Source organism: Etheostoma spectabile, chromosome 1, assembly GCF_008692095.1.
Source record: "Etheostoma spectabile isolate EspeVRDwgs_2016 chromosome 1, UIUC_Espe_1.0, whole genome shotgun sequence".
NCBI lineage: Eukaryota > Metazoa > Chordata > Actinopteri > Perciformes > Percidae > Etheostoma > Etheostoma spectabile.
In genome coordinates, this window is record NC_045733.1 from 12,635,169 (window position 1) to 12,660,275 (window position 25,107).

At 37.9% G+C, this 25,107-nt stretch overlaps 2 protein-coding genes across 8 annotated transcripts in view; both read left to right on the forward strand.

The window, feature by feature from the left end:
* epha6 (eph receptor A6) overlaps positions 1 to 18,005 on the forward strand; it is a 59,694-nt gene extending 41,689 nt beyond the window's left edge. For 2 of the 5 annotated variants that reach the window (XM_032525283.1, XM_032525515.1), the window contains 11 exons: positions 6,502 to 6,626; positions 7,051 to 7,213; positions 8,734 to 8,839; positions 11,212 to 11,282; positions 13,577 to 13,702; positions 14,557 to 14,924; positions 15,042 to 15,254; positions 15,363 to 15,512; positions 15,610 to 15,803; positions 16,430 to 16,579; positions 17,204 to 18,005. In XM_032525283.1, the coding sequence (XP_032381174.1) occupies positions 6,502 to 6,626; positions 7,051 to 7,213; positions 8,734 to 8,839; positions 11,212 to 11,282; positions 13,577 to 13,702; positions 14,557 to 14,924; positions 15,042 to 15,254; positions 15,363 to 15,512; positions 15,610 to 15,803; positions 16,430 to 16,579; positions 17,204 to 17,318 (1,781 nt within the window). In that variant the 3' untranslated portion in view covers positions 17,319 to 18,005. Of the gene's footprint in view, positions 1 to 6,501; positions 6,627 to 7,050; positions 7,214 to 8,733; positions 8,840 to 9,438; positions 11,146 to 11,211; positions 11,283 to 13,576; positions 13,703 to 14,556; positions 14,925 to 15,041; positions 15,513 to 15,609; positions 15,804 to 16,429; positions 16,580 to 17,203 lie in introns of those variants that run through there. The other 3 variants (XM_032525423.1, XM_032525355.1, XM_032525591.1) reach the window with 3 other exon arrangements.
* A 1,768-nt stretch (positions 18,006 to 19,773) lies between these two features.
* arl6 (ARF like GTPase 6) overlaps positions 19,774 to 25,107 on the forward strand; it is an 8,078-nt gene continuing 2,744 nt past the window's right edge. The window contains exons 1-8 of one of the 3 annotated variants that reach the window (XM_032530651.1): positions 19,832 to 19,980; positions 21,260 to 21,414; positions 22,294 to 22,355; positions 22,580 to 22,648; positions 22,736 to 22,830; positions 23,045 to 23,174; positions 24,485 to 24,540; positions 24,729 to 24,741. In XM_032530651.1, the coding sequence (XP_032386542.1) occupies positions 21,295 to 21,414; positions 22,294 to 22,355; positions 22,580 to 22,648; positions 22,736 to 22,830; positions 23,045 to 23,174; positions 24,485 to 24,540; positions 24,729 to 24,741 (545 nt within the window). In that variant the 5' untranslated portion in view covers positions 19,832 to 19,980; positions 21,260 to 21,294. Of the gene's footprint in view, positions 19,981 to 21,259; positions 21,415 to 22,293; positions 22,356 to 22,579; positions 22,649 to 22,735; positions 22,831 to 23,044; positions 23,175 to 24,484; positions 24,541 to 24,728; positions 24,742 to 25,107 lie in introns of all 3 variants that reach the window. The other 2 variants (XM_032530726.1, XM_032530816.1) reach the window with 2 other exon arrangements.

Consider the following 25,107-nt stretch of genomic DNA (forward strand, 5'->3'; position numbering starts at 1 on the left):
GTGGACAGCAGTGTGTCCGAGTTGCTGACAGATAGAAACTGACAGATGTAAACAAACAAAAAAAGAAACTATTCTGTAAGTTAGCCCACTCTACATCATTCATATGGGTTGAATGCAGTTTTACTTGGCTCATTATCTGCAGTTCATTGGACTTAAATGTTTACATGAATCCACATGAAAATTCACAGTATCATGCATGTGCTAATGTCCTAATAAATATCGCCAACAAATGTAAATTAACAATTAACGTCTATATTTTAGCTGTACATCAAGGAACATCACTCAGGAGGCTTCTTGTTGATGGCGTCTAATAACAGACCAATGTTAGAAAGACTATTTAAATTCTTCACAGCACCACGTGTCTGATGTTTAATGCAAAACATTTGTTTCAGAAGCGCTCCAAAACATACTTTAAATTCAAATGAGGTGGAACATGTATTGAGTTGAGAGAAAAGGCTTGTTGTAAATTTGTGCTTGTCCAAACTTATGTTTGGATGGATTTGGGATGGACAGGCTCGTTGCCAATTAACGCAGATGCTGCAAGGTGATTCATGTAATTGATTGTGATATTATGTCAAAGATGGAATAATAGCCAATCAAAAGCAGAATTAGCAAGGGGGGGGGAGGTGTTTTTTTTTTTTCTGTTGCCATGCTGTCTGTTTGTAAATTGCATATTAATGCCTCATTATGCTTTTAATTATGGTAAACCTATTAATCAAACTTGCTTGTAATTTCTCTGGGTGCTTGTCTATCCTTGATAATTTATAACGCCCACTTAAGGAAGATGCATGATCACTTTGTCTTTAAGTGTTTATTGCCTTCCGACGATATAATATACTAAAGTAATCATTCAGTTTGGTATCTGTAATAGCTGAACAATATTTGTGTAGTCATAGATTCTCATAAGACACATTTGATAATCTTGGATGCCACTTTGTATGCACTTTCCTCTGCACTTAATTTCACTTTGTAAAGCAGGATTCTGGCTTTTGGCTTGTTGAAGCTGATGAAGGTCAGCTGTTGTCCGAATGCCTCGCAAGGCAACAACGCAGAGTGGAGTGAGCAGGATGATCTCTGTGTTTATGCAGAGCGAACTGCACTCCCCTCAAAATACACTGTAGTTATTGCTCAGCAGAGCGTTTCTCACTGATGATTCCTCCCACAAAGTTCACTGCAGTATCCTGTGAAGAGGCACAGAGAAATCATTGCAAATTTGTGTTAGGTGTTTGATGCACAGAGGAAAAATGTGCTCCTACAACAGGAGCAGAGAGACAACCCACAGAAATAGACTCACTCTGTGCTTCAAGTAATCCTTATGTAAGATGAATGCTTGTGTCCAAGCAAAGGCTACAATGTAAAAACGCATGTAAAGTTTACATGTGTTTTGTTGGTGGTATAGGTTACATTTTATATTTGTAAAGCCTTGAAGAATTTAAATTGATTGAATTACATATCTAGTTGAATCATATCATTGGCAAAATATGAGATTTAATGATGCATTGATCCTTGCTGAGCTAATCGAAATTAAATAGCCGCTGGTTTAAATGGTTAAATCCCTACAGAGTTGTGCTCATTGTCTTTTAATCATTCCAGACTACTGCTCTGCTACTACACTAATACAGATTGCACTGCACTTTTTAAAATTGTATAAATCGATACTTTTTGATAAGTAATTAGTAATATTGTTCAGTGATATTTTTTGCATTGTCCTCTCACTTATTGGTTCACTCTAACAAATGTGTGCCCAATCAATATGTTTTTAAGTAACATTGCATTTATAAGTGTGCATGTACAGTATAATCTAGGACGTAGTTTGATTATAGCTTCACACATAGTGAGTTATCACCAGGACATCGATTTAAGAGTCTTTACCTTCCAATCTGACATTTAGCCAGCCAGTGCTGTTGTTGGCTCTTTTTCAAACATCTTTGGCTGTCATCGGCATGTAGTGTAACTGTTGGTACTGTCAATGTATTACCTTCTTCTTTTCTGCTTAGGCAAGCAAGAAACCACAAGGGGACAATACCATTGGAAGGCAAAGAACTACAGTTAAAATTGCAGCACATTCCCAATTTGTCTTCTGAGCATATTTTTCATCAGGTCTTTCTATGGCTGCTTCTACTTTGACCAGTGAAAGATTTGTTTAGAAAGGAGACATTTATGTAGATAACATTTCATCTGAACCTCACATGGGAAATTACTGGTTGTTCACTTGTCTTTTCTATTAGTGTTGTTATTTTTATTGTTTGAGTTATGCAAATTTCACATATGCTAAATCCACATCTAAACATTTTCCACTGTTTTATGGTGTCCTGGTTCAGGAGCTTTTCTCTCTTTTACTTTGCTCTTTTCCCCTTTCCCCCAGTAGATTTTCTTCTGTTTTCATCTCCTTTGCTCTGGGAATAAGGCTGACGTCTATTTATATGTTCAGATGCTGGGGAGATGCAACCTCGTGGGATTTCTTTAAAGCTCTCTCTGTCTCTTTCTCTTTCTCTTTCTCGCTCTCCTCTTTCCCCTGTCCTTTCTTTATCTTTCTGGATCTCTAGTTGAGGGTTTACCTATTTTCTATGTTGCCAATTAACCAACTATATACCTTTTATAGATTCTCAATTATCTTTTGATGTATGGAATTGCGATTAAACCGTAATTACCTTAATTGTTTTCATACACAGCAGTAGCTTGCTAACCTGTGGATTTATTTGAACCTGAAATAGCTTGCTTGCATTTTCTAACATTGCAAAAATGTCCACACAGGAAACTACACTCCTCAAGCACAGTGGCAAACACACACGCTTGCTCGTATAGTGATAGATACATAACATTATGCTGTATGCTGCACACAGAAATTCCCTCTATTAATGGGATTCTCACGGACATTCTTATCCTTTAAGTGGGTTATGCATATTTATGTGCCTGGTTATATCGGTGCCAACTGAAAAACATAATTTCTTATTGAAACATGACATTTATGGGTACCATTCTTGCTTTAATATAATATAATTAATATGTTTTTTGTATAACTGCATTCATTGGAATCACAGGCATGTATTTTATCTACAAGTGTACTTAATTATTTAAATTTTGGTCTGGTCATGGAATCCTTTTATGGTTTTAACTGCATTTAAAACTAATAAGCCCTCACAAACATATCCGTGGTTCTTGTACTGTGGTTTTTGATAACTACAGAGTGACAAAACTTGACTTTGCGGGTTTGGAAGTAGTCATCTCTAAAACATGGATTGATGCATTTTGGAGCTGTTCCTCTTTAGCTTTGTCGATGTTTGCCTCAGGTTTTTTGCGTGCCTTACTTGCATAAACTTCGATATTTGCAGTTGATAACTACAGATGTTTCTATACTTGTCGATACTGTGTGCAAGACCGATACAAAATTAAAACGCTGACAGGAAATTAATGGCTAATTATTTTGAATATCAATTCATTATTCAATACATTTTATTCAAGCAAAATAAGCTAAATATTACAGTTCCTGGTTCTTTTCTTTGCTTTATGAGATAGTAAGTTACAAATGTTTTGGCTTTGGACTGTTGGTTTGAAAACACAAGTTACTTAAAGATTGATTGCCATTTTTAACGATTTTGACATTTTCTTGACCAAATATGTATTGATTAACAGAAAAAAACGAAATCTGCAGAGCAATCAATAGTAATTGTTAGTTTACTGTGAACTTTTTAATTTGTTTTTGACTACAATGTTTTCTTTGTATTGTCAAGACGGTTTATACGTCAGAAGGAAGCAATAAAATATCCACAGCTAAATCTAAAATACTTCAGCTACCTGTCACATATTTATTACCTGAAAGAACTTGCTGAATGATGTGTTTAAAGGAACTGGTGTTAAATATTGTGCACTTTGTATTAAGATTTGTTTTTTTTCACTTATTATTAAGCTAAAACTTCCAGGTATGGCACTGATGACATTCGCTTAACTTGTTGGATTTTGTCTGCCTTGCCTGTGCACTTTTGCACTGCAGTGTTCTGTCAATACATGGTGTGTTTTTTGTTGGTATGTCTGCTGTGTGCCATTATTAACTGCAGCAGGCAGCCAGACTGAGAGGCTTGAGACCCCACAACATCTCCAGGCGCTCTGTGTGGCTCAGACACCACCTGCCACCAGGATAGAGAGGACACATGTTACCTGCAACAACATGGCTGGCATAGCAGATGTGATAATGTGGCTCTGCAAACTGTTTGAAAGGCCTTGTTTGGTCCTGGGTCTGAATGATCGTATTGCATACTGTATGTGCACATTCTTAAAGCAGTGAGAACAGTTATGTGTCCTTGGCCACATTAAGGACTATGCATTACTCATGTCCCAGAAACCGCTGAGAGTGAATTGTGTGTTTTGGATGTTGTTATCATACTGTTGGCAATGTGTTGGCGTATTTGTTCCAGTGCTGCCTGCTCTTATATCCCCAGCTGTCTGGAGCTCTCTACAGCGCTGTTGATTGGAAAAGACATATGATAACGTTATTTTTAGTTTCGTAAAAAACCTCCCCGAATGACTCTTTTAAGCGAACATGCTACAGAAAATGAAGCAGATACAGTATACAAACTAAACTTCCAACCACATATATTCAATAAGAAGCTACAAATGTACAGAGAGCTGAAATCACTGAGACTTTAAAAAAAGTTTTTCTCCTGCACAGGTTCCGCCGCCCATCAGTAGACATCCTTATGTCATACATCCCTGGATGTTTTTAAAAAACTACAAAAACAACACTTATTTACCACAACCTACAACCTCCCTTAGTTAAACTTGGTCAAAGTAATTTCTGGAAAGTGTCCTGGGTTTTCATGAAAGGAGCTATATAAATAAAAAGTATTATTATCATTATGTGATCATACAGACAGCGCGTTTTCATTAACGTTAGTCATTGCACATTTCAAATGTGTATGATTTACGTGAGAGTAACTGACATACAAACACACAAACACACACGCAACCAGCCTAAATGCCGATATTTTAACGATTGGCACACTTATGATAGCTTTTTTGTCCTTGGATAATCCGGTAAGAAGTGTAAAGTTTTAATTCATAGGACACCTTCATTTCATAGTTGTCAAAACAAGGTTGTGTGGCTTTGTGTAGTTTGGGTTCATAAAGAAATGCACATTCACAAAGACTGAATTCATGCATTCTAATATAAAAGTTGGACACCTTAAATTTACATATTTGTCTCCACGAGTGTGCATTTTTGCAGGAGTCAGCATCAAACCTTTGCTCACTGTGTGCACCAATTTTCTCTCTGCTCCTTTTTTTTGTTTTACTACAAGTCCAAATGGTCGAGGTTCTGGACTGTGAAGTATCATGTCTCGGCCAATAGGCTCCGAAAAAATCGTGGCAAAATGTAAAAGTTGCGTCTGAAGCCCAATGCGTCTGACTTGATACAGCGACACGTCACTTTTCTGAAGTCCCAGATCCAGTCTGTGGCCTTATGTGTAGTAGGTTATCTGCTTCTCTTAGCATGAAGACAGTTTAAGACATCAATCTGGGCTGGAATTTGTATTCCAACAATGATGTTGCAAACAGCACGCTCTACAACAGAGGGACAGAGGGACTGGATCTATTAGTTTGCCAACTCATATTCTGTTCAAGCGAAGGCTTTATGAATAATTGATAGTAAATATTTGAATCTTTGCTGGGTGATTTTGTGTCTCCTCAGCAGCCTTGTGGAAAATATTCCCCCAAATTCAGCAATAATGTCAAACATGATGAACAGTTGCTGTAGGTCTAGTGGTTTGGTTAACTAAAGTGTTTCTCTCAGGCCGCACGTCGTACTGGAGCTGGACAGCAAAATGGTTTCTTGGCCCTACTTTTCCTCTGGGTATTCCTGTGATACTAAAGTAATTTATCTTCCAAACTGCAATAAGGTTGTTACATTCCTTTTAAAGTTGTTTTTCTTGAGATTGTCTTCTGTAAGCTGGAGACTGGAGAAGTTACGTATACAGGATGTAGTTTTCATAGGCTCTTTTTCTGCTTTTCTTTCCTGTTTGGAGTTTTGAATCTTTTTGTTCAATGGTGATATTTTTTTGCGATGGCGAGATACTTTTAAATTGTGTTTCTGATCTCCAACGGATTCAGTTTAGAGTTCTCTGCAGTGGCTCGAGCTATTAATAGATGAAATCTCTAATTTCACAAGTAGAACTTTATTTGTCTCTAGAGAGTGCAAAAAAGATATGTAAAAAAAAGTATTTTCCAAGCGTGGGTGGTCGTGCTAATGTTACTTTTATCTATTTGAGTTCAGCAGTGAGTTTGATTTCCTCATTCCCCCGGACCTCTGGGTGACTCAGTCCTGCTGCAAACATACATTACATTTCTGTTATACAGTATGTTTTCTGTTATGTTTTTTTTACCAATCCTATTCCCAAGAATTACTCCTCAGCACATGATCCTTAGTACATAAGTTAGTCACTAAGTCAAATAGGCTCATTATTTTGTAATCACTTGCTGACACCATGCACTCTTTGACTGCATCTTCAGGTCCAGCTCTGGTGGGTGTAGTCAGGAAAGACTGGGCCTCTCAAAACAGCATCGCCCTCTCCTGGTCAGAAGTGGAACGGCTGCCCTCAGACATAGTGGACTATGAAGTCAAATACTTTGAGAAGGTAGTTTTTTATTATAATAAATTAGATTTTTTTCTTAGACCATGTTTGTGTAACGTGTTGATTGTTCAGTTGTAACAGTGGTTTGTATTACAGATATTTTAGCACAATATAATATATTTAATAATGAACCTAAGTACAGCATATACAGAGAACAATCACTGCTTACAGAACAATGTACATTGTTAGCATGCAGAAACCCAAATGTCAGTGCAGAGCATCCATAACGTATTGCTGTCTCCGTTTTATTCACCATCTGCTCTGAAAGTTAATTGGATGAAATGGAGGCGTTTGCTTCAAACGTTGTTGTGATAATGGGTTTATGCAAACACATGTTCGTCTGTCTGGCCAACACATTCCTTTTGTTTATCATCTCTGGCAATCTGTTTCTTTATTTATTTATTTTTGTTTCTTATTTTTTTTTTAGGAGCAGGAGCAGCTGAGCTACTCCTCAACACGGACCAAAGCCCCCAGCGTGGTGGTGACAGGCCTCAGACCCTCGACTGTCTACGTCTTCCACGTGCGCGTTCGCACTGCAGCTGGCTACACAGCGTACAGCCCCAACTTTGAGTTTGCTACTGTGGCTGAGGGTACGATTGTAGGGGAGCAAGCATGACTTTGTATACTATACTGTACTGACTGTATGCTGTGCTCTGCTGGCTGTGTTTTCAGTCATCCAGTCAGTTAGAACTGTGTTGAAATTGTAATGGATATACAATTTCTTTTTAAAACAATGCACATGAAAAGAAAGGAGTTTTAAAGCCAGAGATTTTAAGCCATCGGTGTTAATCAACAACCTTATGAAATCCATGGAGACATTTTATGGTCATTCTTTGCTATGGGTCAGTAAAACCCATCAGTGCTTCTTCAGGCGTGAGCCATTTATTTAAATGTTTATAAGCTCCGTAGGTTTCTGATGCACACATAATGCTCTGCTGATTCTAATCCTGAAATATGCAGCAATGCTCATCCTCCTACAAGATACACACTTTAGGTGACAAAGATGTAGATATCCACCTTCCCATTCTTATTCTCCCATGTGTCAGTGCATCTGACAGAAGTCCATTTATATACTTGGATTGTACAAACGTGCCGTCTTCTTTCTCACCTTATTCAACCCATACAATACTCACTCTCACAGTGTCATTTCACAGAATATTTTACTGGTTTACTTTCAGTTTACCAACAGTTCCACAATATTAAAAGGCTATTCTCAGTTAAATATAAAAACAAATTTGTAAACTTTGGATTACTGACTAAAGGTGTTAATTTTCACAGATGTCACTGAGATGTTAGTCCATTCAGGGATGCATCAGGAACTATTATTGGCCTCTGTCTCCTGCTACCCCTGAGTTTTTGTTAAAAATACATAGACTCACCACTACAGATAATGTTACACTAAGACGGAAAAATGCACAATCAAGGAGATACAATTACATATATACACCTACAGTATACCATGTCATGCCAACTTCTATCCCAAAGAGCAAAGCAATTTGTCTCTACTGTAAATTGTGTCATAAAGATCTGTTGTCAGAACCTTTGTTCAAAGATATTTTTCATATGTATTTTTTGTTTGTTTGCTCACAGGCAAATGTGCAGAATAGTTCAAAATAGCTTCCCAAAATACCAATGTAAAAGGAAAATAAGTCACGGTTTTAAATAGATGTATGTGTACAAGCCAAATTTCCCAGTGTACAGGATTAACTGCTCATGTATTTCAATCTCTTTCTGGATTATGAAAATGCAGTCTGATTTAGGCCCTGAATTCAGCAGCAGAAGCAGAGCATTTACAGTAATTTTAAATAAGCTATTTATATGATTAATGTGGTTTCATTGTTCATAGATGTGTTTAAGAAGGGAAACCTGAGCGAGCATAAGGAGACTATAAACTGATTTGTTGCCTTCGTTTGCATTTTCATTACTGAGAAATATATATAATATAACACAGAAACTGAATATCAATTTCAATCCTCTCACTGTGTTCAGTAAATTGCAACAGCTGCGTTTCACCAAGTAGTGTCAGCTCTCCAGTTTGAACTCCGGGAGAGAGCTGGTTATATCACTAGTACTGACTGGCCTGGCTTTGCTTTGTTCTCACTTTCCATAGATCCTGATATCGCTGATCAGGGTCAAGTTCTGGTGGTTGTCACAGCATCTGTAGGAGGCTTCTCCCTGTTGGTCATCCTTACTCTCTTCCTTCTCATCACTGGACGGTAAGTCTTTGATGCTGGCTTATTGTTAACCCGACACACACACACAAACACACCTCTGCGCTTCTCCTCTCTTAATCTCCAGAGTGACGCTACCACCAGAAGTCTCTTAATGGACTCTCTGATTGCCACCAGCCAGACACTCTTATTTTCCAAATGACTGAACCAATTTTCTGCCTAATTACTCAGCATGTAATGCATGTACCAGCAGTTTGCTCCATTCCATTAACTTCCACAGGTTAGCTCAGACCGTTGTCTTCAGTCTGCCTCTTATTAATAAACAATGAAAAATGGCCAAGAATCTGGAGGTAATTTGTCTGGATTTTGAACTAAATATGATACAGGCTGAAGTGATAATCTTTGATCACAGAATTTGCCTAATTTAATCTGTACTCAGAATTGGGAACAATGTGTCTCACTATAAAGAAAGAAAATAGATTCAGTTACTTCCCAGACAACAAAATGGTAGACATCAACATCAACATCTGGCCGCCTTTTGTATGCTTATCCTAAATTTGCGTATATTTTGTGAAGAAGAAAAAGGCTAGGAGAATCATTAGAGATCCAAACCACTCGGGTAACAGACCTTTCTCCCTGTTGAGGTCGGGAACAAGGTACCGGATACTCCAGGCCAGCACTGAGAGGCTCCGGAGGAGCTTCTACCCTCAGGCCACTAGGATCCTAAACGAAGATACTGACTAAGACTGCACCCCACATCATACGCATACATATATATATATATATATATATATATATATATATATATATATATATGTGTATATATGTTTTCAATGCATAAATTGAAGGAACTGACAAAATACATTTCGCTGAAATTGTGTTTTCATATGGTTTTACGTGACAAATAAATAAATTGATTGATTGGTGCTCGCTCATGCAGGTGTTTCCAAGTTGGTTTTACACAGATTTGTCGTAAATCGATTGTTTCAACTTGATGAACACCTCCCATTAATGACCAGGTGTATGTTCGTGACATTAGATCATTAGCATAATCAACGCCACTAAGTTGTTAAATTAGGCTCAATTTGTGGAAGAGTATAATTATCGAAAAAGTTACTCAATTACATTTAAACTCTGCCTCAGAGTAATTCATCATTTTAAGTGTTGTTTTTTTCCTCTGTGGAGGAAGGTAGACTATCTGTACATGACTTGTGCAACATAAAACAGCTGGTACAGTCTGTGCATGTAGTATGATTGTTTCCATGTGGACTGGTGACACTCTGTGTACTGTATGTAGGTATGTTAGCATGAACTATGTCAGTGTTTCTCAAATGGGGATACTTTGGAATACTGCAGCGGGTACGTACGATTTTTTTTAATGCATAATTCCTAAAGTAGTTATACTATATTAACAAAAGACTTTAGTGATGGGTTCTAAACATTCAAAATGTAGGCTTGCATTACATTATTCAGTTACAAGGTTGTTTTTTAGCTTAAACAGGCGTGCAGGCATGTACCTCTTTATATTTATTTGTGTTTTTTCCACAAAAAAGAAGTTTTTTGCTGTTCATATGGTACTGGGCTAAAAAATAAATTCAATGGGGTCACATTATTGAAAAAAAGTTTGAGAACCACTGCACCATGTTATTTTGTATTTTCTAAACCGCAGATACTGTGTGTGTCTGTAGTATGTTTCTTCGGGTCAATAAAGTCTATCTTATCGTATTGTTATCTTATCTCTAATTTCTCTTTGACCCAAGTTCAATTGAGTCTTAATATCAAAGTGTTTTTCTTCTTCTTAGAACTGGGTTATAAACAATTTATCATATAAATAAACTTTTCTAAAGTCAAAAGGATCAGCACATAATCCACAGATTACATTTTTAACGGGCAGCCTTCTTCTGTGTGGTTTAAATGGAGGGTGCAAATTGCTCTTTTTGCTTAATACTAGTGTTTGATTGTTACTTTTGTCCCTACTCTCCCTCTATGGAGACTGAGCCTTGAAAGCCTTGAATTTGTGGGACTGTGAATAGAGTAAAAACGGGAAAATGGAAAAAGATAAATAAGAAAAACTAAATAAAAGGCAAGAACAAAAATTGCTCTAAATGAATGGGTTATAGAAAAGAGGAAAATGGCTGTCTGTTTTTCCACCAGAGACGTCTTTTCAATCTAAAAGATTGCAGTTTCTGCTGTCAGAACAAATGTTCACTTTCCACTTTTTTGTTGTGATGTCGTATTTGTGTTCTGCAATAATGTCAACTAATTTACTGTGTTGAGCACAGAACACCGAGAGGGTTGCTGGCTAAAAAAGAGTGAAGACAGTGAGGAAAAACACAGGGGATGTACTTTACAGGGTTTCTTTTAATGTGGTGATGAAGGTGATTCTTACTCTGTGGCAAACTGGTTCACCTGTACAGGTGTCAGGGGTACATTAAAGCCAGGATGAAGTCGGAGGAGAAGAGGAGGACTCGCTTTCACAGTGGACATGGTACTGTATTGTGTGTGTGCGTGCGTGTGTGTGTGCATGTGCGTGTGTGTGTGTGTGTGTGTGTGCGCGTGTGTGATCACACTGGTCACACTGGTGAGGTGGATTTAACAAACTGCATGTTTAAAATCTCCCAGGGCCTTAGTTACGACACAAGTTCTACAAAGAGTGGTTACAGTTTGCCTCAGAGTTGCAATTTGTTAATGCAGGTTTTTATCAGGATCCACCACTCACAGTATCTCATACATCTAATTATTGGATTGTGACAAAACTTGGGTAACTGCTGTTCTGTTAAAAGAATTACAGGTGTCATTGCTTGATGTGAGTCAGATGCAGATGTGAGTTGCTTATGCTCAGATTAAAACGGTTTACGGCATAACGTGTCATACTAAAATTTGTGAAATCCATAAAATAATAAACTTCTCTCATTACAACCAATAACAGAAGATGGAAATCATTTCAAAAGGTTTTAGCTATCTAGGATTGTTTGTTTGAATGTTTGCTCAAAACATCCTTCTACTGACAGCCTTTGTTGTGTTTGATTGATAACTTGTAGCCAGCAGTGGACAAACTTCGTTATGTAGGTCCATTTTTACTGTATTGACGTCACAGAAGTCTCTCGTCAGCATCTTATTGGCTACTTGTCGCAAAGTGACGCATGCACGACTCAAATCTGCACTCGACTCACATGGGCAGTGACGACAGGATTGAACCAAATGTGGTGTACAACTAGAGATAAAAACAGTTATTGATTGGCTCCATAGGGGAGGTGTGTCATTCTTTGGGAACAAAATGGTGTCCTGAAATTTACTAACATAGTTCAGTAAGAGCTCTTATAGGATTGGATCTGAGGCCTGCAAGGACACAAGTGTGACTCCTGAGACAAATCTAACCATTCTATCATCTATGGGCCTAATTTGGGATTGATTCAAGAATAACATGAAAGAATAAACGAAAATATTGTAACGTGCCGACAAACCAATCACTCCACAGACAAACAAACATATTTTGCACATCATTAGTCATCTAGTTTTCCTTGCAGCACATGACATTAACTGTTAACGTTCTTGTCAATACATTTGCATTTGCATTTGCATACAATGCATTTATTAACATTTTTCTTCGAACAAGATTTTTTTTTTTTGAATAGTTATAATCCTTGCTTTGCCCAACATTTTGTTGTCTGTTCTTTGGTGTTGTGTGCTGCGGAGGCGTCACCTGGGCAGGTGATGCCAGCAGGCTCAACAAACTGTAGGAAAAGGCTTGTTCTGTTATAGAGCTGTGCTTAGACGCCCTGGAGACAGAGGTAGAGTATAGAATCCCAACTTGAATCTATCTCAGACAAAGTCTTCAATGCTCTACAATATGAGCTGACACTATAAAGTACATTTAGTCCCCAGCTCATCTGCTCGAGGTGTACCAGGGGCTGCTTTAAGTTATCATTTGTGCCAGTCATCATGCTCAATGCTCACTGCATCAGCATCCCCAGCCTCAGCCATTGAGGAAGATGCAGAAGCCTGACTGCCTGCAATGTCTTTATACGCTGCTCTTGGGTATTTTCGGAGCCCTTTTTTTCCGTATTTCTCTATCCCTTGAAACCTCACAGAAAAAAACCTTACAGTATAAAGCAAATACACCATGAATTCTGGTCTCATACAGTTGCTGCAAGAATCAACGTCTTTCGCACAACATAAATTAAATATGTTTCAGTGTATCAGAATTTACTGCAGGGCTGTGGTCCAAAGACATGTTTATGCAGGCAAAATCCTTGAAATAAAGTATTTCTTCTGCATTTTGAAAAGAATATGTAAAGTAAGTAGTGATGACAATGTGGTTCACAAAACAAACAGAAACAAAGAATGAGTAAGATAATGGGGGAAAGGCGTTAGACGTTTAAAGTAAAAAATGCAAAATTGAAGTTGTTTTTAAGAAAGTTTTTTTGGGAGTGAACCTGCAGTTCAAAACTGCCATTACGCCTTTGAGTTTCACTAAATAGGATGCAATCAAGCTCTGTAGTACTTTATTTCATCGTGTTGCACGTGTGCTCATGTTATTGTGTCCATCTCTTGTTTGCACAAAGAGAGGCACAAATAATTTGATCTGCATGTCTACCATGTTTATATTATTATTATTATTATTATTATTATTATTATTATACTATAAGAAGAGCCAACAGTGCCAACAAGCGTCCGTAAACCTGCAAATGTTTGCGATGGAAATTTCTTGTGTGTGTGTGTGTGTGTGTGTGTGTGTTTCAGTTATTTTATAATAAAAGTAAATATTGTATTCTCTTCCAGTCCCATTCTCTGGGATAAAGACCTATGTGGATCCAGACACGTATGAAGACCCCACTCAGGCGGTGGAGGAATTCGCCAAAGAGATAGACCCCTCATATATATGCATCGAGAGGGTGATTGGTGCAGGTAAAATGGAAACACACATGAAAATATTGTATGTACACCAATATATAGAGGCTCATTATTGTACTGTACATGTATTTTCTGTATTAATGGCAGGAACCGCACGGGTGTCACCTGTGTGCAAGAGTAATACATACATTTATATAATGCATGACTGCTAACCAGATAGAGGTTATTTAGTGTATTCCATTATCTTAATCTGGGTAATTCTTAAATTCCTATGTAGGATTACATAGCCATATTCTAGAAATGCCCTAGGGATGGTTGCCTAGCACATGATAAAGAAATGGTCTCATTTAATGTTAACATTTTCATTTTATAAGAACTGTTAAATTTCATAAAGTTTGAATTAAATTGTTTTGCAGCAACTCTTAGCAAGCTGATTTTTAGGAGTATATAGCATGATACCTTAGGTGCAAAGCCAGTGCTGCTGACTATGAATAATAATGTTGATGGTTCATTAAATAGAACAGATTGTGTCTGCTATGCATGGGTGCCTCCCATTTTCCTAGTTTCTGTAGCATGGGCTCCATCTGGTGGAGTCAGTGTGTACCTTCAGATGTTTAAATGACAAGGCAACTGCAGTCTACTGTAGTGTGTTTACACACTTCTCTCTTGTTTCAATTACAGGTTTTAATTGATTTACCAACTGTGAATCATAATGTTTATTTTACCTGATTTCTTTAAGCACAAACATTTATACTTAGAGAACAGGAAATAATGATAAATTAATGAATGTATGTATTGTTTTTATTATTATTTTTTTTTATGTTGCAGTAAAAGAACAGCTATTGGGAATAAGTCTAATGATGAATGAAAGAGAGTGCACCATTTTATGGATTGTGTTGTTTTGACAGGTGAATTTGGAGAAGTCTGTAGTGGTCGGTTGCGCATACCTGGAAGGATGGACATCGCTGTGGCTATAAAGACACTTAAAGGTGGCTACATGGAACAACAGAGACAAGACTTTTTGCGTGAGGCTTCAATCATGGGACAGTTTGACAACCCCAACATCATTAGGCTGGAGGGCGTGGTTACTAAGAGTAAGCTCTATATGTGTATCTGTCTGTGCTCTTCTCTTCAGCATCAGTTCACAACATTCTTTATTTTAGTGTATTTTCTCTGTTGCCCATTTAAATCCTGTCTTTTACCTTTTTCCTCAGGCAGACCAGTAATGATTGTTGTTGAGTACATGGAAAATGGAGCACTTGATTCTTTCCTCCGGGTGAGAGGAAAGCATGTCCACAGATGTTCACCTGTTTCCTAAAGAATTATTGTCCTCCATATATAATATATTTGTCCTCTCTCATCTCTCACTTTCTCACTCTCACAACCATACCAGACACATGAAGGCCAGTTCACAGTGCTCCAGCTGGTTGGCATGCTGCGCGGCATTGCAGTAGCCATGACCTATCTTTCAGATATGGGTTACATTCACAGAGACATCGCCGCTCGTAACATCTTGGTGGATGAAAACTTGGTGTGTAAGGTGTCTGATTTTGGAATGTCCAGAGTCCTCGAAGATGATGAACCTGAAGCAGCCTACACTGCTACAGTAAGTGTGGATCTAACAGTTACTGCAGGATATTACAATCTGACAGTTAGGAATGTTGAATGTCTCTTTAACCAAGCTTATTTTGTGTTGTTGTTGTTTTTTTGTCAGGGAGGAAAGATACCAATTCGCTGGACGGCACCAGAGGCTATTGCTTATGGAAAATTTTCCACAGTTAGTGATGTATGGAGCTACGGCATTGTCATGTGGGAAGTGATGTCATATGGCGAGAGGCCCTACTGGGAGATGTCCAATCAAGATGTAACATGTCACATTAAAACTCCATAACCACTAAAGCATGATCACCACAAAAAGCATTTTCATTTGTATTTTAACTTATTGATGTCGATGATCTTAGGTCATTTTATCAATTGAAGAAGGATACCGTCTCCCAGCACCAATGGGCTGCCCTGTGACACTGCACCAGTTGATGTTGCACTGCTGGCAGAAGGAGGCTAACCAGCGCCCACGCTTCAACAATGTGCTTTCTTTCCTGGACAAACTCATAATTAACCCTAGTAGTCTGCTCACTCTGGTGAATGATGTGCAGAGGTAAGTATTAATATGACACTTTGTGAATGGATTACATGTTTTAGCCCTCTAACATTAAGTCCAATCTAAAACATACTGCACAGTTGTATTGTTTTCCTACCTTCCAGGCAACCATCACTTTCCATTTCTTTAGGGGAATGATACTCATCTTGCACAGACTTACAACTTGTTTTGACACAGTCAAAATCTATTTAGCTTAGATTTGAACAGTCATCACTGCATGGTAATGCAGTAATTAAAATACTTCACGTTCAGGTGCTTATTAGATGTTTCGAAATGTAAAGTTTGATTGTCTGCTCCATCATAGCATTGTATTCATGCATCTAATTGTGTGCTATTTGTTAGAATATCAAACCCAGAGGAAAAACATTAAGTGAGCGTGGACATCTTGTTTATGATTCCGTAAATGTGGTACAGCTGTATCACAATAATAATGTTGTTTTCAGTGGGGGGGAATCAATAAAGCTGTAATATTGACTAGGATGGATTACTAATTATCCGCTTCTTATACGCTTTGTCTATTGTACACAGTTTGTCATTGAACACCACTGTGACAGTAATTTAAAGAATATTTATTCAGATCAACAATTTGCTAACTTGTCTTTTGTCTGGTTGGTTTGTCTCAGTTTCCCTGACTCCCCAGAGGACATGCCAGACTACCCTCTTTTCATTTCTATTGGCGACTGGCTTGACTCCATCAAAATGAGCCAGTATAAGAACAACTTCCTTGCAGCAGGATACACAACACTGGATTCCATTTCCACCATGAGTTTAGAGTGAGTAAAGCCAAATTATACAGAGTGCAGCTACAGTACAGTATCAAAAGCACACTAAAAGAAAACAAGCATCAAAGGAACAGAAAAATTATGAAATAGAAATAAAATTGATTCCACTATAATGCTTTGACAAGAAATTATCTGGACTCCTTGGTAGCTCACCTGGTAGAGCGGGGGCCCATATAAAGAGATAAATTAAAACTCAGACGGAAGAAAACATGAATGCTTTTGGTCTTTTTTAGAACACAGGATAGTGGTACATTTCAGCCTCTTGTTGCCAAAATTTGTATTACAACAACAAACAATCTTGACTAGAAAAAAGTGTAACTTTACCCATTTTCTCCCACCAGTTTCACAGATGAGAACATTTTTAACTTTAAAAATTATCCTGGCAAAATCTTTTTTTACCTGTACTTAAGTCATTAACAAGTGAAGAGATTTTAGTTTTAGATCAGAATTAGACAATGGATCACCAGATGTTAAAACTATTCTCACTCGCCGCATAGGTCTTCCGTAGCTTAAATTGACATTTACAAATTCATTACATGTTTGTTATTATGTACAAGTAGGTCTGTTGTTCTTATTAAACTAATTCAAAACTGTAAATCTTCTTCTCCCCTTTAGCGATATTAGGCGTATCGGGATCTGTTTGATTGGCCACCAGAGGAGAATCATAAGCAGCATACAGTCTCTTCGCCTGCAGCTTCACCACATCCAACATAGCGGCTTTCAAGTGTGAGAACATCGCACAAAGACAGACTGTGTACACACCGAGTCGGAAACCACTCAGACTTCCTTGGCATCCTCATTCAACTAATTGCACAAACACCAGACTGTTATGTGTAGCACACGCTGCTTATGCGAGAGTGGTCCGCTGCTAGACACACATGTGGTCTAGTTAATACACACTCATCTTATGGCTCATTATCAATACAGCCTCCACAACAACCAACCTCTGTCAGCGTTGGCCAAAAGCGGTCTCTTTATTATCTCAGCAACTACTAGCATTCACTTGAATTTAGGACTTATTTTCTTTAGTGTCTATTCAAGTGTTCACCAATACCTCTTCTCTTTCCAAGTGACAATCCAATGGTTTCTATTGACTTTGATGGTCTCAAGTCAGTTACCTCAAGACCAGAGAAGATGTGAATAGGACAGAAGGTATGGTAATGTATGGTACAGTATGCGATTTTAATGTCAATCTTTTTGGCTGGTTAATGAAACAATTCACCAGAAATAAAGATTGCCAGAATGGTAAATATACAATCATGTTATTTTGAACTGAAGACCGCTGAATGTCAAAAGATTTTATAGAAATGTACATTCTATCCTCATGATGATGCAGTATGTCTTGTAGAAAAAGTCTTGTGAAAGTTGTATGTTTTAATCAGTATGTTTGTTCCTAAATAAACAACCCTATTTTAAATTTTCTCTCAGACTTTAACCACCCCAGCCTCGAACATCTACTGTATCTCTCTTCAAAACAGGCTGATAATTGCTCATGCACATTAACACACACACACACACACACACACACACACACACACACACACACACACACACACACACACACACACACACACACACACACACACACACACACACACACACACAGGTATCCATGGGTGCACACTCTCTCTCTCAAACACACACATGCACAATAACGGGCCTCTTAATTGTCACTCAAGAGACTGACACATTTTCTGGACATGAAGAATTGTCAGGTGAGTTTGTCAAACTGGTGCTTACGGTAGGGTATGGAAGAAAACCATACAGACCTTAAAGAGCTAAAGTAAAATGGCAAAATATGTTTAAGATATGTTTTAGATTTCATGTGCTATACTGCTTTACTTTTATTATTTTATTTTTCACAAAGGCATTTGAGTTTTCTATATATTGCCCATATTTAAGACTGGGTTAAAAAAAAAGTCCAATACCGGTTCCTGAACGGTAATTTTTTTCGATACCAATTTTATAAAATCCATTTTACCAAAAATCTGTCATAACGATATATCCGCAAGCGGCGATTCGCGGGTTCAAACCTTTTTTCTAAATCGTAACCTCAAAATAATTTCACACGTGCAAGCTTTGTAACGATTGGACAAACAGGGCACTTTGTTTAAAATGCCTACAACTGATTTTTCAAAAACATTTATTTTAAATTCAGTGTGATATGTAGCTCAGTCCAGCTCACGGCAATGTGAGAAAAGAAGATGACCAACACAAAAACAATTGCTAATAATAATTAACCTGCTTTGCATCATTCCACGTCCAGTTATTGTGCATTTAAAGCGACACTAGTGGTCAATTTGAATGACACTTACAGTGTATCTGTTAGGTCAATATGTAGACATGTCCTGGAAGTTTTGTGTTGATTGGACAAACATATAGTCATTTATAGCCTGATTTGCACACATCACCTCCAGTTTGTTTGCATTTATAGCGCCCCCTGGTGTTCGACTTGAATAAAACTTTCAGGGCGGGGTTCAGGTACTCATGAGGACATATCCTGAGAGATTTGTGATGATTGGACAATGAATATGTGATTTATAGTAAAATATGTTTAATGCCACTCCCGCATAATACAAATCACAGTCCGTCTGCAGCTGCAGAACCTGGAGCTCACAGCCAGTGTTTCAGTTTGACTGTTAAAATGTGTTTAGATAATTAAAAGGTATTTATTTAGAAGCTAGCTTGCTGCTAGTTAGCTAACGCTAGCTTCCGCGCTCAACTAAGGCAGCTCATCTATGCTGGTGACAGTGGTGTAATGATTCAGATCGACTCCCAAAACAAGACGGCGCTCACCCAACTGGTCAATAGGAACCATGGACAGTTAAAGAAGTGCCCCCGCCCATGACATTATTTTCACAGAGAGAAAAATCCTTAGAAGAGATCAAGAAATTGCATCGAGATCAAAGACTTAGAAAAACTGATAAAATGGGTAAATACAAGTAGAAAATGTGAATAAATAAAAGTGGGGTAGATTCACAATTGGGTAAAGTAGGCCTACCCTTATAGTAATCAACATAACAATTAATACTTTTTTAAATTTTAACCTCATAAGCTGAAGAAATGTTATATTTACGTTATTTACATCATTTGTTTTGTCGGTAATCTTTGTTTTTGTTTATTGTTGTTTATCAAATATTCCTTCTTTATTCTACAGTACCAAATAGGAGGAAGCCCTGTGGCCTGCAGGTGGTAGACTTGAGTCAGCACCATAGACCGTTAATATTAATATACAGTCTATGGTCAGCACACTGGTCTCCCAGCAACACGGTGTAAACAACGAGCATGAGCGAGAGTTGACGAGAAATGAATGAAACACTGGTTTGACCCTGGTCATTGTTGAGCTAGCGTTAAGTGCATCCTGGAAGCAAACCCCCGAGGCTAAACTACAGGTAAAAACCCAGCTCTGCAAGAACAGTTTGGGGAAGGATAATACAAGCTAACGTTAGCGGTACCAGCTATCGTATTAAGCTAACCTTAAGTGTAACGCTATAATGTTAGCGTTAAGCTAGTTTTCAAACACGTTTTACGTTATCTTACTTCAGGCTGTCTCGTGTGTGTGGCTGTCTTGTAAAATTGGCGACATGCAGTGCTGCAGAGGAATTGTCTAACGTTAGCTAGATAGGTACTGCCCATGTAATCCCAGCAAGATGAAGTAATTAACCTAGCTAGCGGCCAAACGTTAGCTAAGGCTAAACAGTAACAACAGGAGATTAACTAGCTAGTAGCTAAATGTTAATTACGTTAGAAGAGCCTATAGTTATCTAGTAAGAGCCAAGGGATCCTAGAAGAGCCAGTAGCATTCTGACGTTAGCTGCATGTGTTTGTTTGCAGGAGAGCATCTTGGTTAACGATAAATAACCAACCATCAAACTGTTGGTGATATTTCAAAATTTATGTTAAGGAGGGCTAACGTTAGCCAGCTATCTCCATAATGTTAACATTAGCTGGTCCTCTGTAGCATTTACGTTAAATTAGGTGAAATGTCCAGTTAGGAGAGGGTTTGTGTTATGCTAATTCACTCTCTTAAATGGTCTCAGAGAAACGTTGACTTTAGGAAAAAAATAATTTAATGTTATGAAATGTACAATTTGTTTTAATCAATTAAAAGTAAATAAGATTTGCCGAATTAATAATTTTAAATAGTAAAATAAAACATCACGTTTTATTTGTCATGAGGCCGTATTAGATGCATATACATATACTGTATTAATGTGGGGTATCTACTGCAGATCACAAATAGATACACACACCTACAACCTTTACCCAAAGCAAGAAGTCAGAATAAATATCGGTGTGGAAGTGCAGAACTATTGCTCTCTGGTAACTGCGTCAACAGAGGTGCTGATGTAAACCTCCATGATAACTGAACTGGAAGGGGGTGTCAGTAGCTCAGTCCATAGGGAGTTGGGTTTGGACACTGCCAAGTGCTCTTGAGAAAGGCACCGTACGCTGGTCCAACACTGGCAGCACACTCACTCTGACTCTGAATAGGTCCTGATGTTTGTGTATTTCAGGTCTGTGTGTAGTGATTACTAACAAAACAGAGTGTACATTGTAATTCCCCCACTAGGGATCAATAAACAGTAAAAATTATAAACCTGTGGAAGATCAAATGAAGCCAGTATATGTAGGATTTGATACTGATGATTTTATGTATGTTTTCTTGCAGAGGTGACAGACAGCTGATGGTTGCTGGCTAGCCAATGGGGCTGTTTGACAGGTTAGCAGGATGGCTGGGATTGAAGAAGGAGGTGAATGTGCTGTGTCTTGGTCTGGACAACAGTGGAAAAACCACCATCATCAACCAACTCAAGCCCTCTAATGTATGTCTCTAATGTCTACCTAATGTTTTCTACAGTGATGTTGCAAAATAAATTACCATTGTAAAGATTTTCTGACATAACTAATGTAAAAATGTGACTCACTCACAGATGCACGTTACATTTTTGTTTCTACTAAATTAGTGATTACAGGAGTTGTGCATCCATATTACTGCCTTTCCCTAATTATCTACAGATCACATATTGTTAATTAGCATCCTCATGGTTAACTGGCAGTAGTAGTCTGGATCAACGGTACAAGTACATTTCCAGGAAAATAGCCTGACAACCGGTTCCGCCCTCTGTGTGTTGCCGTTCTAAAAATTGTGCAATAAGGCACGCCTGCTTGGTTATTTTGGAGAATGATTCTAAAGGTTTACGGCATTTACTATCTAACTGGGGAGTTTTGAGACAGATTGATGGGGATTACTATGGACAAAGTACACACAGCGTTGCACTGGTAAGAGCAAATTACGCTTAACCATGTATCCAGCTAATTGAAGTAATTCATGTAACTGTATTGTGTGAACAGTTGACTTCATTTAATATTTTATGTGCTGTTTTATTTTTATTTTTTGCATGTGGCAAATGTTCCACCAGAACAAGTTCCTTCCCAAGACTATTTTGCAGAGCCACCGGCTTTGTATCCGGAGCTTTGCGCCACCCAAGACAATTGTGATTGGTTTAAAGAATTGGAAATAACCCAGAGCATATTTTTTTCTCCTATCCTAGAATATGTGTGGTGTAGCCCGACCTTACTCCACAGCACTATGGAGATAGGTCTGGCAATGTGAGACTAATTGACAAGGAATTTAGGACATGTTGCTAAAGTGTACTTCTTAATTAGGTTTTTATCTACAATAAGCTGCATTTGTCTTCCAGGCCCAGGCACAAGACATCGTCCCAACCATTGGCTTCAACATAGAGAAGTTTAAGACATCCAGGTAGCAGTTCGTCATAAAACAACAATGTATTGGACATTTAATATTAGTAGTCCAAAAAATCTTATGTCATCTTCTAATATAATATTTCTGTCTCAAGTCATTTTATATAATGTTGGAGCTATTCGGATGTATTACGCAATGTTTTTTCCAACCCTACATAGCACAATCTTACTGAGCACATAAATGTTTTCTCTCTTCTCTTCTCTTCTCTTCTCTTCACGTAGTCTTTCCTTCACAGTGTTTGACATGTCTGGTCAAGGCAGATACAGAAACCTTTGGGAACACTACTACAAGTGAGTTTGCCAGTGCTACAAAAAACACCAAGCCTATTTTCCTTTTGATATACATACTAATTCCTGTGATCGCTTTGTATTTCTCAGGGAAGGCCAGGCTATCATATTTGTCATTGATAGTGCAGACAAACTGAGGATGGTAGTAGCCAAAGAAGAACTGGACACATTACTAAACCATTCTGGTATGCTCATGTATATTTAACATGGTTCCTGAACGTGGGTTTGAATCCCACCCCTGTTAACTGTTGTCTGTTTCATGGGCTATTTTCAGTCTAAACTGTGCCCAATGCCAAGATGGGTGATTCAAGTTGTTTTGGTTGCACATTGTTTCTCATTAGTAGAACTGAATCCCTGATTTATAACACTAACTTTCTGATATCACCTCTTTCACTACAGATATTAAACACAGGAGGATCCCCATTCTTTTCTTTGCTAACAAGATGGATGTCAGGGATGCTCTGTCTTCTGTCAAGGTCTCACAGCTGCTCTGTTTGGAGAACATCAAAGACAAACCCTGGCACATCTGGTATGAACATACATGCACACTTCTTTCTATCCTAGTATGCCAAGATATTTCCTCATTGATCCCACTCCCCTCATATACTGACAGACTCTCCTCTACCTCCTCACACCTGCGGAGGAGACTCCATTTTGTTATCTGCATATTATTGTCACTCGCACTGCGACTGTTACTATAGTAACGACTGTTTACATCGGCATCTTTTTGCACTACTTACTTTCAATTGCACTGCTGACTGTTTATTTACAGTACCAATTGTTTACATTTACATCTGCACTACCGTCTTTAACGTAATATGCAATTACTTTCCACTGCACTTTAATTCGGATAGTTTCTGCCCAACTTTACTTTATTTGTACTACCTTTAAATCATTGTTATTCTGCTCATTTTAGCCTAACTCATTATAGCTATCTGTAAAAATTCTTCAATATAATAGCCGCCTATTATATATATTTCATAGTACAATCTCACCTGTAAAATCTGTAAACCATTAGTATATTATGCTATTTGCACATATCTGTAAAAATTTGCTATTATAGTAATATCCACCAAATCCTAGCTGTAAATCTGCCCACAATACTTGTTATCTATATTTTGTATTCATAGGACAAACCCATCTGAAAACCTGTTTATAATAGTATTCTTTCCTATATTATTCATTACATATCCATGTCTTGCACTTATAGGACCATTGTATATATCCTGCACTTACTGCATTGCACTTCTGGTTGACCGAAACTGCATTTCGTTGCCTTGTACCTGTACATGTGTAATGACAATAAAGTTGAATCTAATCTAATCATCTAATCTAATATGAAAAAGTATTTAAAGCAGAGTTTCCTTTCGGATGTTTTTTAGCAGGACGGTGCAGGTCAGTCCCAACAACACCCCCCCCATCCCTGCACCCCGCCGGCAAACATATGAAAACGGAACTGAAACTTCACTGCAACACAAACACAAACATTGTTCAATTGTGATTGAACTGTATTTTTTGAGGAACTATAGGGCACTTAACAACAACAACATGATTTTTACAAGAAATTCTTCAAAGGGAAACCAAAACCCAAATGACTACATCTATAGACTGTTTCCAATTTATATTATATTACACTGACTCACTTAGCGTTTTAATGTTTTCTGATGTTTGATATCAGGACAATGAGCTGACAGAAGTGACAAGTTGGATGTGTGTGTGGGGGGGGGGGCATTGTGTTGGCAGGATAATTCAAAAAGCAACCGCAACTACATTTAGCATCTGCCCTTTTTCTGATACCGTGGTGGCTTTTTGTTTTATGATTTTTTGATTTGTTTGCAGTGCCACAGATGCTCTGAAAGGAGAAGGTTTACAGGAGGGAGTCGACTGGTTACAAGGTATGATAAGATATGAAATAACTTTCACCTACATTTTATACTTTGTTTTTATCCACATTGTGTTTGTTTTAATGCATTAATCTGAGTACATTAACTTTGTATTAACCTGCAAAATGTAGTCTGTTCCACTACGTCAACACCCTTTTCTTTCTATTATGTTTAACGCTCTCATTCAAATCCTTCTATAGATCAAATTATGCAGTGAGTACTGGGTGTTTAATAAGTGTTGTGTTATTTTTTGTGTTGCTGCGTAGCTGTAAAAGATTTCATTTTAAACAAAACCTCCCTCCGTCTTTTTTCTAAGCACGTTAACTGTGTTGTTGTGACCTGAGTCTTAGCGTTGCTGAGTGAACCCCAAGGTTTTCTGAGCTAACAGTACAGTATGTCTTATTATGCTCATTTTCCGGTTCATAAATGTATTTAGAGGTTATATCAGAATAGGTTTATGTGGTTTAATTTTCAAAAAACACAATATTTTTGTTGTACTGCACATTGTTGCAGTAAAACATCCTCTTTCACCCTGTGTGTTGAGCTTTCTGTTTTAGCTACAGAGTGAGACATCTCACT